At 46.6% G+C, this 16,020-nt stretch overlaps 1 protein-coding gene across 1 annotated transcript in view; it reads left to right on the top strand.

Moving 5' to 3' along the window:
- POLN (DNA polymerase nu) overlaps positions 1 to 16,020 on the top strand; it is a 157,990-nt gene that overhangs the window by 87,097 nt on the left and 54,873 nt on the right. The window contains 3 exon segments of the mRNA XM_017539023.2: positions 7,901 to 7,958; positions 10,491 to 10,568; positions 11,521 to 11,635. Of these exon segments, the coding sequence (XP_017394512.2) occupies positions 7,901 to 7,958; positions 10,491 to 10,568; positions 11,521 to 11,635 (251 nt within the window).

Genomic DNA, 16,020 nt, shown 5'->3' with positions numbered 1-16,020 from the left:
TTTTTGAGTCTCACTGTGTCACCCAGGCTGGAGTGCAGAGGCATATTCTCGGCTCACTGTAACCTCCGCCTCCCAGGTTCAGGAGATTCTCCTGCCTCAGCCTCCCAAGTAGCTGAGATTACAGACATGCACCACCACACCCATCTAAATTTTGTATTTTTAGTAGAGACGGGGTTTTGCCATGTTGGCCAGGCTGGTCTCAAACTCCTGACCTCAAATGACCTGCCCACCTTGGCCTCCCAAAGTGCTGGGATTACAGGTGTGAGCCACCGCGCCTGGACAGTTTCACCATTTTTAAGCCAGATGTTTGGCTTCTCCTCTGAGCTACCCTGTGGGGGTGATGGCTCCTCAGCTCAACTGGTCACACAGGCTGGACCCCAGGGGACCCGGCTGGGCACCAAGGCCTTTGGGCCTCCTGGTATAGCTGTCCCCACTCCTGTCATCTGCACATCTTGGTGCCAGCTTTCCAGCTTCCCATCCACCTTCCTGTTCTCATCCCTCCAGCCAGGAGAGTATCTCAGAAATGCAAGCCCAACTCCATGGCTCCACTCCCTAAAGTCTCCAGTGGCTCCAGTGGCTCCCAGAGCTCTGGGGGTAACTCATGTCTGATCACCTCACCTAGCTCTTAGGGCTTTGGGTGGTCTGACCCCACCTGCTTCTCCAACTCCATTTCCTGCCACTCTCCATTCATAGTCATTTATTCCACAGATGTTTGTTGAACACGTATGTGCCAGGCTGTTCAGGGTGCTTGCACTGTATGGGTCAAAACCTCTGCCCTGGTCGGGCGTGGTGGCTCACGCCTATAATCCCAGCACTTTGGGAGACTGAGGTGGGTGGATCATCTGAGGTCAGAAGTTTGAGACCAGCCTGGCTAACATGGTGAAACCCCATCTCTACTATAAATACAAAAATTAGCCAGGCATGGTGGCGGGCACCTGTAATTGAGACAGGAGAATCATTTGAAACCGGGAGGAAGAGGTTGCAGTGAGCCAAGATCACACCACTGCACTCCAGCCTGAGCGACAGAGTAAGACTCTGTTGCCCTCCCCCCCCCCCAAAAAAAAAAAGCCCTCTGCGCTGTGGAGTCTTGGGGATGGAGGGCATGAGACAGCCAATAAGCATGTGAAGTGAGAAACAATACAGAGGGTAGTGAAATGTGTGGAACATATGTAGTGGGGGGAAGATTGCCAGCCTCAGGAAGGAGTGTTAAAGAGGTTGGGGGGGCAGCTGAGCAGAAGCTTTAGGGGGTGAGGGGGGCCACAGGGGTGTATCAGGGCAGACCAGGTAGAGGGGGCTGCCTATCCAAGCTATTCACAGGGCTTTAGGGACCCCCACATAGGGTCAGGGCCACGTTGCCTTTCAGGCTAAGGTCAGGCTCTACGAGCTGCTTAGGTGGAGTGCAGGGGCATCAGCCTGGCCCAGGTGCCATAGCAGGTGTGCTGCTGTGGCCCTCACTCTGAGCTCTATGCTGGCTGCCCTCTTCTGTGTTTTTGTTGTGGTTTTCACTTTTATTTTGTATCAAGAAAAATTATTTCAGGAGACCTCTGGCATTGTCTGACACACTCTGGAGGCAACAGAACCTTGGCTTAGGGCAGACCTGAGTTCAAATCTCAGCTCAATCATTAGCGGTGTTACCCTAGCAAGTTAACTATGGAAACCTCTCTTTTCTCATTCATGAAATGATAAAAGTAGCACCTTCTTTGCTGCGTTATTGTGAAAATTATTTGTTTTTCATCTTATTCGGCCATCGTTTGTGAATTGCTCCTGTGTGCTGGGCTGTGTAGTAGGTGCTGAGGACACAATGAGGACACTGTGGGTCCTGCCCCTGTGAGGGTGTGCCCAGGGGGCGGAGTGCCATGTGGCTGTTCTGCACAGCCCCTCTCAGGTGCCTCACACAGCCTGGCACCCAGAAAGGCATGCGCAGTCACAGCTTTCTCAGGACCAGGAGAGCCTGCGTGCCCTGAGGCTGGCCAAGATCCTGTGACTATCACTTTCCTTCCGCTTCATTCCAGGGGCTGCAAGGATATAATCAACAAATTAAGAGCAGGGCTGCCATCACCTTTTTGTTATTTCCACCACCTCCCCAGTGTGGCACCTTCCCCCTGGATCTTCCACCAGGTAGGCAGATGAAGACACCCAGGCCACATGGTACCTAGGGAGAAAAGCAACAGGGCCATGTACTCCTGGGTGCAACCCCTTCACCCACAGCTGAAACTATTCCCTGCATAGCGTTTCGCTTACAACTACTGACATTTTAGCAAACGCCACATTGTAGAATTAAGACGTCACCTCAGCACCTTGCTTTCACTGAATGTTAAATAAAAGCTGTTAACATTGGATGTTTTTAGATCGGTTCTCTTATTTGCTTAAACACACCAAGTTCACGATGAAAACAGATGCTGGGGTATGCCCCATCCCCACAGCTGACACTTAGGAGTGCATCCACTCATGGGAGACTCAGGCTGCCCGAAGCAAGCCATGGGGGCTGAGCACAGGAACCTTCCTCTGCGGGGTTTGGCTGGGCTTATTTAAACAGGCAGCTGAGAAGTGACTTCCATACATTTTGATGTTCACAGTACAGCAGAAAATTGTATGCCCTAGAGGAGATTAGAATTGTAAGAAAATTATTCCAGTTTGCTTCCATTTCCCTAGTTTGGGGAACTTAAAATAGTCCTGCTGTGTGAGTGCATCACTGTGTGCTCTCTCTGCACAGCTCCAGAGTGCTCAGGAGACACAGGCATGGTCTCTGCCCCTGGACATTGGATGGACTTGGGAGATGAAATGGTCATGAGTGATCAACACTAGGGGACCAGCTGAAGTAATGCAAATAACATGATTGACTCCAACAAATTAGGAGTGTGGGGGTTCTGAGGCTTTCACGTGCAGAAACATTCGGATATCACCATTTGCTGTCGGCCTTGGTGGCCAGCTCCTTGCCGGAGGGGAGTAATGGGGAGTCTGGCCCCTCCCAGTAAAGGATGCCTGCAGTTAGTGATCGTACCTCTATTCTTCTTCCCCGAAAGGCACAGTTCCCCTGGGTGCCAGCAGCTGGTGTCAGTCTGTGATGACATCTGCTTGCTAGAGTGATGTCTGACTTCGATGCTCTCATGGGCGTGTGACAGCCACACTTTCATCCACACCCCCAGTGTGCTGGGGGCCACCCACAGGCCTCACCCACACTCAGACTCTCACCCGGTGGGACCCAGCTTCCTCCCAGATGTTCGGGCTCTCGTTAGTTGTCACTTCCCACCACAGCCACTTTGGTTGCCCTTGGTCTTTGGTAGCTCACATGCTGTATGTGCTCATTGTTGACGTAGACACCTGTGAGCATGTGTTTGCTCATGGGGTTTAGACACAGCGCTCTGTCTGATGGCTGCTTTCATCACAGAGGCCCACAGAGAAGCACGGCCGCATTTCATGTGTTTGGGAACGTGAACCCGTGTACTTGAACAGACATTCTCAGATCTGGCTGGTGCACAGTGCCACAACCAACGGGGAGCATTGGCCATGGAAGGCTTGGCATGGGCTGGTACCTCCTCCAGAGAGGCCTTGCTGAAGGGCCACGAAGGTTGGTTACAGAAGAAACATGTGGTTCTGTGGCAGCTTCCTATCTCCTGATTTCCTGGAAATTTGCCATCAGTGAGGCTGATTTGCCCAGCCTCATTCCTCCGGGGCCTAAAGTACTCTCTCTTTCCCTCAGAGTGCCATGGAGAGTCTCCTGAGATACCCTTTTATTTTGTTCATTTGAACCCTGTGTTATGTGACTTGTGTGTGTGTGATATACACATCATGACAGACAGTAACTCCCAGAAGGCCAGATTTGTGTGTGAGTTCATTTTGTGTTGCTGCCCAAACGTGGGCTGCATATCACGGTACGTTCTGTGTAGCAGCACATCATCAGCATTGGAGGGATGTATGCACAAGGCAGAAGCAGAAGGAGAGAGTTTAGTCAAAGGTGGCAATTTGTGTATTATATGTATTCAATTTTCATTATTGATGTGCTTTCAGTGCCTCTCATTCCTTCAGTAAACACACATGTATTACATACTTTCCATGTACGAGGTGCTCCTGGAAAGGGGGATCCAGGTCCTCGGCTGTTCAATATTGTGGTCAGTACTTGGACTGAGAGATGTCAAGGATCCTTTTCAGAGCGTTGTGGCAGACCCCCCAGCCTGCTTGATTAGGGAGCTAGAAGAGGTTTTTTCCTCAAGGAAAGGAAGAAGTCTCCTTGTGTGCAGACTTGAAGGATGAGAAGAATTCATGGTATCAGAAAGGTGGGAGGTTAAAACGATGATGAGATCCCACTATATACCTGTTAGAACGACTAAGATCAAGAACCAACAACCCCTTACATTACCGTTAGTTGGTGAGGGTGTGGAACAGCAGTCACTCTCACTCCTTGCTGGTGGGAATGGAAAATGGTACGGCCACTTTTTGAGTTTGGCAGTTTCTTTCAAAACTAAATGTCATATGATCCAGCCATTACACATGTAGGTATCTACCAAATTAATTTGAACACTTATGTCCACAAAAGAACCTGCACACAAATGCTTATGGCACCTTTATTCATAATTGCCAAAAACCGGAAGCAACCAAGATGTTTTTTTAGAGGTGAATAAATAAGCTGTGACACATTCATACTGAGAAATATTATTCAGTGATAAAAAGAAATAAGCTATAAAACCATAAAAAGGCATGAATGAATCTTAAATTCATATTGCCAAATGAAATAAATCAATCTGGAAAGGCTACATACTGTACGATTCCAAATTATGTGACATTTTAGAAAAGACAAAACTGTAGAAAACAGTAAACAGATTAGTGGTTTCCAGAAGTTCAGGGCTGGGACTTGGGAATAAGTTTGGATAGGTAAAGCTCAGAGGATTGTTTAGGGTGGTAACACTATCTTGTATGATACTACAATGGTGGATAACTGACACTATGCGTTTGTCAAAACCAATAGAATGTACACTAGCAAGAGTGAACTATAATATGTAAATTTTTAAAAGTCATTTGTGAAGTCAGGGGATCTCAAGATAGGAAACAGAATGTGACGTATCAATCTAATTATACTAAATTTGTGTGAAACAACCTCACTGGGAAAAGTTGTTGGGGGGAGCAGGGGAAAAAAAAGACGCCAACCTGAAATGAATAGGGTCCTAAAGGCAAAAGGTAGAAGGAACTGAACACAATTACTGCAGTCTGGTTAATAAAGTTGCTTTCCACAGGGGTACAGGTGAACAATTCTGCTATCACTATGTATATATACTGGAATTAAACATGCAGTTTTAATTCACTGATTTATTTCCCTTAACATAATGGCCTCCAGGCTCATCCATGTTGCTGCTAATGACAGGATGTCATTCTTTCTATAGCAGAATAGTATTTCATTGTGTATATTTAGCACATTTTCTTCATCTGTTCACTCATTGACAGACACGTAGGCTGATTCTGTATTTTGACTGTTGTGAACAGGGCTGTAGTAAACATGGGAGTGCAGATACTTATTTTTATACTGATTTATTTTCCATACGTACCCTGCAGTGGAATTGCTGGATCATACGGTATTTTAATTTTTCTTTTGAGGAATCTCCATACTGTTTTCCATATGGCTGCACTAATTTACTTTCCTACCAGTGTACTAGAGTTCCCCCTTTCTTTGCATTATTGCCAGCATGTTATCATTTGCCTTTTTTAAAAAAATAATGGCCATGTAAATTTACGTCAGGCTGGTCTCAAACTCCTAGGAACAAGCAGTCCTCCTGCCTTGGGTTCCCAAAGTGCTGGGATTACAGGTGTGATCCACTATGCCCAACCACAGGCTATTTTTAGATTTTATATTTCATCACTTCAAATAAGATGCATAAGGCTTGCAAAAGCCATTGAACTCAAAAAAGATGATTTATTATATTTACCCAGATATTGATCATTTCTGTTGCTCATCCTTCATTCCTGAAGTTCCAGGTTTCCCTTTGGAAACATTTTCCTTCAGCCCGAAGAATTTTCTGTAGCATTTCTTTTAGATTAGGTCTGCAGATGACAGAATACCTTAATTTTTATTCATGTGAGAATGTCTTTAACTCACTTTCGTTCCTGGAGGATGTGTTTGCTGAAGAAAGAGTTTTCTTTTTTTTTTTATTTTTTTTATTTTTTAATTTATTTTACTTTAAGTTCTGGGATACAGGTGCAGAACGTGTAGGTTTATTACATAGATATATGTGTGCCATGGTGGTTTGCTGTACCCATCAACCCATCATCTAGGTTTTAAGACCAGTATACATTAGCTATTTGTCCTAATGCTCTTCCTGCCCCCGCCCCCTACCCCCGATTGGCTCTGGTGTGTGTTTTTCCCCTCTGTGTGTGCATGTGCACTTGTTCAGCTCCCACTTATAAGTGAGAACATGTGGTGTTTGGTTTTCTGTTCCTGTGTTAGTTTGCTGAGAATGATGGTGAAGAAAGAGTTCTGAGTTGGCAGTTCCTTTCTTTCAGCATGTGAAAGTTGTGGTTCCACTGTCTTCTGGCCTACATGGTCCCTGAGGAGAAATCTGCAGTCGTTCACATTGCTGTTCCCTGGCATATAAAGTATCATTTTGCTCTGGCCATTTTCAGTATTTTTTTTTTTAAATCATAGTTTTTCAGCAGTTTGATTATGATGTTTCTGGGCCTGGTTAGCTTTCAATTTACCATATTTAGGGTTGTTTGGCTTTTGAAATTGGAAAAGACATGTCTTTTACTAAATTTCAGAATTTTAAGCCATTATTTAAGAAAATTTTTTCTGCACAAGTCTCTTTCTTTTCTCCAGGAACTAAGAGAACACAATTTGATACTGTATTTTTATATTATCTCACAGGTCCCTGAGGCTTTGTTTATTGTTCTTCCCTTCTTTAGATTAGTTTCTATTGACTTCTTTTCAAGTTTAATAGCTCTTTTCTCTGTCATCTCTACACTATTATTGAGCTTTTACTGTAAATATTGGGTATTTTCTAAAGTATCATGTGATTCTAACGTTTAGAAAACTTGAGAGCCACTGACTTAATACCCCAAGGCCTTCACATCCTCATCTTAAAAAAAAAAAAAGTGAGGATGACATTGTGGCCCTACCACTTCCCAGTGTTTCTAGTGGGATCTATGGAGCATCGCCGTAAGACTGCAGGACTTTGATGCTTGGCACAATTTGTCAGATTTACCTAGGGAGTCAAGACCAACTGATAATGCCCAATGAGTTCTATTCCCAGACAAAGCAGGGGATTGTTGTTCAATGTACCACCAAGAATCCAAAGGATGTTGTAACAGAAATTCTCATGATTTGAATAGTTGAAACAGTCTAGAAGCATGTGAACTATTGCACATTGCCCAAGTTGTAAAAGTGTGAAGGTGCTTAACAAATGGCCCCAACAGTTTGCACGGAACACAACCCAAGCCACCAGGTATAGGACAGGCTAAGGCAGAGGCAGGTACCAAGTGCCAGGAGCAGTGAGCAAGGGGAATGACCAGCGTCAAAGAGACCAAAATTTTCATCTTAAAATATGTTCTAAAATAAACGTCCAATACACAAATTTCACAGAAACCTACCTTTAGCATATAATGTAGGAATTTTTAAGTTAACTGAGTTCATAATTTGTGCTGCTGTAAAAAGAATGACTGTACGTAATTATGTTAAAGGTCACACAGGCTAGAGTCAAAGGGAATTGTTCTCAAATCTGCTGAGTGGATTTAGTGGTATATTCACCAAAATTATATTTTGATATTAGACAATTGTATTAAGTGTTAATGTGCTTATGCATGACACATTGGCTTACTTGTTTTAATGTTTAGTAAAATGTGATGTATGTTAAATACCCTAAGTGGTACAGATTAAGAGTAGATATTTTGACTAAAGCTATTCTCTTATTATTAACAGAATATCCAAGGTATCTCCAAGCACCCAATTCAGATTACGAAACCTAAGAATTTTAAAGGTAACTCATTTCTACCTTGCTAAAGTCTTGGATAACTCTTTTTTGAGACAGGGTGTCACTCTGTCACCCAGTCTGGAGTACAGTTGTGCAATCACGGCTCACTGCAGCCTTGACCCCCTGGGATCAGGTGATTCTCCCACCTCACCCTCCTGGGTAGCTGGGCCTAAAGGCATGCACCACCGTACCTGGCTAATTTTGTGTGTATGTGTGTGTCTGTGTATTTTTTGTAGACATGGGGCTTTGCCATGTTGCTAAGGCTGCTCTCAAACTCCTGGGTTCAAGTGATCCTCCCACCTTGGACTTCCAAAGTGCTGGGATTACAAATATGAGCCACTGTGCCCTTTTAAACATTTTTTTAAAAGTTACTTGTCATTGCTTTTCTATATAACTAACTGCTTCACTTTCCTGAAGTTCTCTGTATTTGCATGACCAGGATTTAAATATACATTGAAAAAATAATAAACAGCTAAAGTGATATGGTACCTCCCTGTTAGCCGTTTACAAGTAGAAATAGATGATAATTATATCAGGAAAGTAGCTTTCCTCCTACCATCTCTTCCCCCACCAGCCTCCCAATAAAGAAAAAACAAACATGTAATAGCACTAGTGCTTATTAAAGTCTGAAAATTACTGGAAATGTTTATAAAAGCATACTAACACTCTTCTTTCTTTTAAGCTATTCTGCTGTAACACTGATGGGTACATTTATAAAAAAGAGAAAGTTCCAATCTGAGCAAATGAGAGTTTTTCCGCCCATGCCCCATACACTCCTACCCTCGGCAGTGGCACTCCTGCCCCTCTGCTGGGGACCCTGCTGTGCAGGAAGGTCCTAGCAAAACAAGGAAACCCGATGAGCAGTCCTTTCTTTTCTTTTCTTTTCTTTTTTTTGAGATGGAGTCTCACTCTGTTGCCCAGGCTGGAGTGCAATGGTGCAATCTCAGCTCACTGCAACCTCTGCCTCCTGGGTTCAAGCAATTCTCCTGTCTCAGCCTTTCGAGTAGCTGGGATTATAGGCACCCACCAGCATGCCCAGTCAATTTTTTGTATTTTCAGTAAAGACAGGGTTTCACCATGCTTCTCCGGCTGGTCTCAAACTCCTGGGCTCAAGTGATCCTCCTGTCTCGGCCTCCCAAAGTGCTGGTATTATAAGTGTGAGCCACTGTGCCCGGTCCCAATGAGTAGTCCTTTCTAAAATACATTTGACTGTCCTGAAACAGTGTCCATGGAGAGGGCTCCTGAGCAGCTTCATCCCCTGCTGCCCCTTTAAAATGTCTTTAGTGGGAAAATCACAGCTGTGCTTCCCACATAGACCTTCCATCAGTGAGGCTCTGAGTTTCAAGATTGCTTTCACTGGAATGCATTCAGTTGTCAATGTCTGGGTTTTCCTTTTTTCATTAAGAATTCTAGACAGAACAGAATTTTTTTATTTTTTTATTATTATTTTTTTTTGAGATGAAGTCTCGCTCTGTCGCCCAGGCTGGAGTGGCACAATCTTGGCTCACTGCACTGCAACCACTGCCTCCCAGGTTCAAGCCATTCTTCTGCCTCAGCCTCCAGAATAGGTGAGACTACAGGCATGTACCACTGTGCCCAGCTAATTTTTGTGTTTTTGGTAGAGACAGGGTTTCACCATGTTGGCCAGGCTGATCTCGAACCCCTGACCTCGTGATCCGCCTGCCTCAGCCTCCCAAAGTGCTGGGATTACAGGCGTGAGCCACTGTGCGTGGCCATATATATATGTTTTTTGAGACAGAGTGTTGTTCTTGTTGCCCAGGCTGGAGTGCAATGGCACAATCTCAGCTCACTGCAACCTCCGCCTCCCTGATTCAAGCAGTTCTCCTGCCTCGGCCTCCTGAGTAGCTGGCATTACAGGCATGTGCCACCATGCCTGGCTAATTTTGTTTTTTTTTAGTAGAGATAGGGTTTCTCCATGTTGGTCAGGCTGGTCTTGAACTCCAACGTAAAGTGATTCGCTGTCCTTGGCCTCCCAAAGTGCTGGGATTACAGGCGTGAACCACCGGCCCGGCCAAGAACAGAAAAATTTAAAATCAGAAAACCTAGTTAGCTTTCAGTAGTAATATGTTATTTTTTAAATTACATTAAGGACAGGTGCCTTGGCTCACACCTGCAATCCCAGCAATTTGGGAGGCCAAGGCAGGAGGATCACTTAAGTCCAGGAGTTTGAGACCAGCCTGGGCAATATAGTGGGAGCCTGTCCCTCAGGAAAATTAAAAATTAGGTGGTGATGGTGGTGTGTACCTGTAGTCCCAGCTGCTTTGGTAGGCTGAGGCAGGAGTATTGCTTAAGCCCTGGAGTGCAAGGCTGTAGTGAGCTATGATTGTGCCACTGCACTCCAGCCTGGGCAATAAAGTGAGACCCCTCCATCTCTAAAAAACTTAATAAAAATATTCAGAAAAATTTAAAATCTTAACTCTTAACTTTAGAATAATATTCAAATAATATTGTATTGAGGACTAGCTACGAGTCAGTTCATGACCAAATTCACTAAATGCTCTTGAAAAAACAATTCAGGTAAAGAAGACGAGATTCTCACCATCTCCCCGAGGGCCATGTTTGTTTCATCCAAAGGCCACACCTTTCTAGCAGCAGGTACGTTGCTGTAGCTTACTTGATGAATTTTCATGGAGTTCAAATGTTTAGAAATTGAATAATTCAAAGGTCCTTATATAATTCATTCCTTCAAATAAATTATTTTTTTTTTTGAGACGGTCTCGCTCTTGTTGCCCAGGCTGGAGTACAGTGGCATAATCTCGGCTCACTGCAACGTCTGCCTCCTGGGTTCTGGGTTCAAGTGATTCTCCTGCCTCAGCCTCCCAAGTAACTGGGATTCCAGGTGTGCATCACCAGGCCCAGCTAATTTTTATATTTTTAGTAGAGGCAGGGTTTCACCATGTTGGCCAGGCTGATCTCAAACTCCTGACCTCAGGTGATCCGCCCACCTTGGCCTCCCAAAGTGCTGGCATGAGCCACAGGCATGAGCCAATGTGCCTGGCCGCTTTCAAATACATTCTAAGGCACAGTACGTAGTGACAAGTTTTGCTTCCAGTGTCCCCTCATGTCACCGTATCTAAATCCCAGATACCCTTGCCCTCCACCCCTGTACTTTGTCTGCCCTGCTCCCTGTGGCCTTGCTGGGCCCTGCTCCTCCCAGCTCAGAGTCACCTCCACTCCAGGCCCTTGCCCAGGCCATTCCTCTTCCCCAGAGACCATCTTGGTGCCCTCCTTTGCCTCCTCTGTGCCTTTGCCCAATGTCACTTTGTTGATGCAGCCTATAAATAGGGTAATTGGTCATCCTATTTATAACAACAGCTCCCCTCCATACACACACTCTCACTCACTCCTGAGCCTCCTCATCTTGCACCATCCTCCCCATTTCATTTCTCACCTCCTGACACTGAGGCCAGAGGACCCTGGCAGACGGGAGGCGGGGTGTGGACCTTCAGGCTGCTGAGTGAGGAGAGTCTGAGGGTGGCCAACTGGTCAGCACCCACGAGGAACGCTGCTGGCAAACTCTAACTTAATGCAGAATTCTGCCTCACAGATTTTTCACAGATTGAATTGCGCATTCTTGCACATTTATCTGGGGATCCAGAACTTCTGAAGTTATTCCAGGAGTCTGAAAGAGATGATGTATTTTCTACTCTGACTTCACAGTGGTAAGATATATGAGCTCACAATACTATCAGATCTGCAGGAAGGCCAACGTGGTTTTAAAAGCCTGAAATTATTCCAAGTCTGCTTTCATAAGACATAAATTATATTTTTTGTGTGTCTAGTAATTAATCATTTTGAGAAGAAGAGTAGATAAGTAGGATGCCATGAGTTACCTAATTATGAAAGAAGTGGTGGTTCTTCTCCACTAAAAAGAAGTAATTCCTAGAGAATGTATTAGAAAAGATAAAGTAACCAGCGAGTCCCTCGCCCTGCAGGAGGAGCGAGCCAGTGCTGGCTGTGACGCTGCCCTCGGAGGAGAGCCAAAGTGCTTGCTGCGCACTCAACCCCAGCCTGTCTGTGGGCCAGGGCGTCTCAAGCTGCGGGTGAAAGACCCTGCCTGTGTGGCTTATGCTCACAGAGAATTCCAGAGGCAGGTAGTCTCTGGTTTTGATGGGCAGCTTGGCAGTGTGGTCCAAGGCTTGTTCTGCATCTTTATTCTCAGAATGATGCTTCTCTTCTTCCTGGTGGAATACCTGCTCCAGTCTCCAAAGCAGGAGGGAGAGGCAGATGCAAGGCTCTCCTCTGCCCAGCGAAGTCCAGGTGTTCCTGGGGAGCCCGGTGCAGACAACAGCTACACCCCACTTTCTAGAGCAGGTCATGCAGCTGCGCCAGCTGCAAGAGAGGTGGAGAGACTACACTCCAGAAAAAAGGAGGAGAGGATTATTGTGCTTAGCTTATGCATCACAGGTGTTCACTGGGCCTGCCGCATCAGTGCCGCTTTGAGGAAGGGAAGTGGGCAGGGTGCGCTTTTGGAAGCTCCTTGCGTCAAGAGTCACTGTCCCCTCAGCAGCTGCAGGCGCCACCTCCCCATTACCTTGGGCCTCTCCTGCTCCCTCTGCGGTCCCCTCACCCCTCTCAACGCTTCCCCTCCCAGCTCATATCCTGTCACCTGTTCATCGTCAGGATGTCACACAGAAAGGCTGCCCAGCACCTGCAGGGTGGGGGAGGAGCAAGCAGATCATGGGGATCCCTCAGGGTAGAAGCCAGAGGGGAGTGGGTGGCGGGTCTGTTCTTCAGCCCTTGACTGGGCCAGCCCCCTGCATTCTCAAGCCCCTGCACTCCCCTCCCCATGCACCCGCCTCTGTTTCTGTTTTTGCTGAAGTGGGGGGGCCTGCAAGAGCTCCAGCTGCTGTCTGACCTGGTTGCCACCCCCGCCTCCCGGTACTCCCTCTTCAGCCACCCTGGCTGGGCCTGAGCACACCAGTTACCCACCTCACTCGGGTCTTTCCTGCCCTGGGGCTCAGGAGGCTCTTTCCCCAAATGTCTGTGTGTCTCCCTCCCCAACCTCGTCCAAGTAGGCCCTGTGCGCATCTCCTCAGGGACCTCCCCTGACCTCCCTACCCTGAAGTTCCACACGGCACTGCTCCTGTCTGGTCTGATGCACATTTCCATGTATTGCTGTACTGTTCAACCTGCTGCAGCATCTGCGCCCAGGGGTGAGACCTCATCCCTCTGGTCCCTACTGTGCTCCACAAAGGGTGGGGACTCACAAAGATTTGTCAAATCAATGAATGAATAGTATAGAACTCAAATTTGCATTTGAATCAGAAAAATATCTCCAGAAAGCCTACCACCGTAAGACTCTTCCTTGAATGACAAAATTCAGGAAGGAATGTTTTATGTAATGGGAGCAGAGGATTGAGAATGTTACTATACACTAAGCTGGACTTTAGCTGTGAAATTGTATTTATGATGACAGCAGGGAAAGTGACAAAAGCCAAGAGTAATGAAGGGTTTGCCCAGCATGGGAAGAGGCGCTGTACCGGGTGGACGTGACGCGCACAGCACGCGGTGGGGTCCAGGCACCAGGAGCCAAGGCCTGCTCTTGAGCACCGGAGTCCTGTCTCCCACCCGTATCCAGGGTGTCCTCTTGTCGTTCTCTCCTGTCCTCTGCCCTCCTCCTAGACCCTGTGTGATCCTGTCCTTTCACATGAGTGGCCTCCACCCCAGTCGGGACCCTCCGTAGGACTCCCAGCTCTCCACCTCTGAATGCCTAGATCTGCACCGGGTCCTTGCTGGCCTCACTCCCAGCTCTGCCACTGGCCCTCCTCCTGGCATCTCTGTCCAGGTTTGTCACTTAGCCAGTCTTGCCTGCACCCCACTGAGCTCCAACAGTGCTGAGACCCAGTCAGCTCCAGCTCCTCCTGGGCACTCAGGAAAGGCCCCAGGATGGATCTCAGGTCACACACAGACACATTCTCCTCTCCTCTTGGTGGGAATGGATCCCAGGTGAATGAGGAGACACACAGACACATTCTCCTCTCCGACTGGTGGGGATGGACCCCAGGTGAATAAGGGCACACCCAGACCCATTCTCCTCTCTGCTCAGCGGGGATGGACCCCAGGTGAATGAGGACACACACAGACCCCTTCTCCTCTCCACTCAGCCCCATCGGCCACCCCCTTAGGAAGCTGTGCTCCTCTGACTTCTCCCTGCTCTCTGGTTTCCAGCACTGAGTGATCCCCATGAGCCACTTGCAGATCTCTTACCCTGGCTCAGGTGCTGGAGGAAGTTACAGGGTGGTGGCAGCTGAGTCCACTAGAAATCAGGCCATCTGGCCTTAGAGAAGTCCTTAATGTTCTCGACTTCCTGTCTTGTCTCGTTGCTCCAGACTTTTTTGATCTCCCACAAATAACTATTATTCTCTCTTAATCTCCAAAGAGATCCTCCCCTCTTATTTAAATGTCAAAGAAGAAAGCCTAAGCCGGGGCTCCTGAACCCCCCTCCACCCTGCCTCAGTGTCTCCATGTACCCTCCTCCCCTCTCCAATGGCTCCTGTCTCAAAGGAGGGAGCTTCTCTATGCCAGGATAAGGACTGTGCAGGGCACATCTCCGGGAGAGGCTGCGTGTCTAGACCTCAGTGTACCTGTTCCTCCTACAGCTGTGCACTGCACAGCCAGCCTAGCCTTACATGGCAGCCTTCATACATATTCCTTTTATTTTCCATTTTTACTCTAGTGTTGTTCATGTATCCTTGTTGATTTCCTCTTTCCCCTCTACTAGAGGACAAAAAACCTGCTTAGGATTGCCCTAAATATAACTGTAGAAAGAAATCCTATCTTCAACCTGGTTGAAGACCTCATTATTGCTTAGCTGCGAAAGAAATCTACACTTACTGCCTCTACTTTCTCACTGCCAGCTCTTTCTTGCTTCTTAAAACAAACTTTCATTTTTACCTACTTACCCTTTTCTTTGTATTTGAAACCCAGAACTCCTCACATATAGACAATGATTGCCTTCAGGATGTGCCTAGCCCCGAGGCCCAGGGCCAGCAGCAGCAGCGAGGGCCCCACCCCAGCCAGGGACAAATCAGAAGCTCTACAGGGTCTTTGTGGGTGTGCAGCATTCATGGCCCCTGCCTGTCCGCACACTTTCTCCTGATCTCTGCCCCTGCTCCTGGGTGCAGAGCTCTCACCATCTTTTAAAATCAAGATATAATTCATAGACCATAAAATTCACCCTTTTAAAGTTACAGCTGGTCTGGCATAGTGGCTCATGCCCATAATCCCAGCATTTTGGGAGGCCAAGAGGGGAGGATCACTTAAGGCCAGGTATTTGAGACCAGCCTGCGCAACATTGCAAGACTCCCATCTCTACAAAAAACATTTTTTTTAAATTAGCCAGATGAAGTGGCACACACCTGTCCTGTAGTCCTGGCTGCTTGGGAGGCTAAGGAGAGAGGATTGCTTGAGCCCAGGCTGAGGCTTAGTGAGCTATGATTGCACCACTACATGCCAGCCTCGATGACAGAGTAAGACCCTGTCTCTCAAAACATAAAGTTACAATCACCACTGTCTAATTCCAGAACATTTCCATCACCCCAAAAAGAAACCTCATGCCCCTTAACCCCCACTCCCAACTCACCCCACCTCCCAGCCCTAGGAAACACTCGTCTACTTTCTGTCTCTAGATTTACGTCTTCTGGACATTTCACGTTAATGAAATTGCACAATGTGGAACCTTTTATATCTGGCTTCTTTTTCTGAGCATAGTATTTTCAAGGTTTGTCCATGCTATAGGAGGTAACAGTACTTCATTCCTTTATATGGCTGAAAAATATTCTATTATATGGAATAATATATTCTATATATTTCAATATAAATAAGCAAATAATCGGTGTATTTATTCATCAAATGTCTTTCGATGGACATTTGGATTGTTTCTACTTTTTTCAATTACGAGCAATGCGTTACACACATTCATATACAGGTTTGGTTTTGGCTTTGGCTTTGATTTTGTTTTTGTTTTTTTGAGGCAGGACCACACTCTGTCCCCTAAGCTGGAGAGCCGAGGTACGATCTCGGTTCACTGCAGCCTCCGCCTCCC

This window comes from Cebus imitator, unplaced genomic scaffold (genome assembly GCF_001604975.1).
Source record: "Cebus imitator isolate Cc_AM_T3 unplaced genomic scaffold, Cebus_imitator-1.0 Scaffold117, whole genome shotgun sequence".
NCBI lineage: Eukaryota > Metazoa > Chordata > Mammalia > Primates > Cebidae > Cebus > Cebus imitator.
The sequence above is the reverse complement of the archived record's forward strand: the minus strand, read 5'-3'. Positions and strand labels throughout refer to the sequence as shown.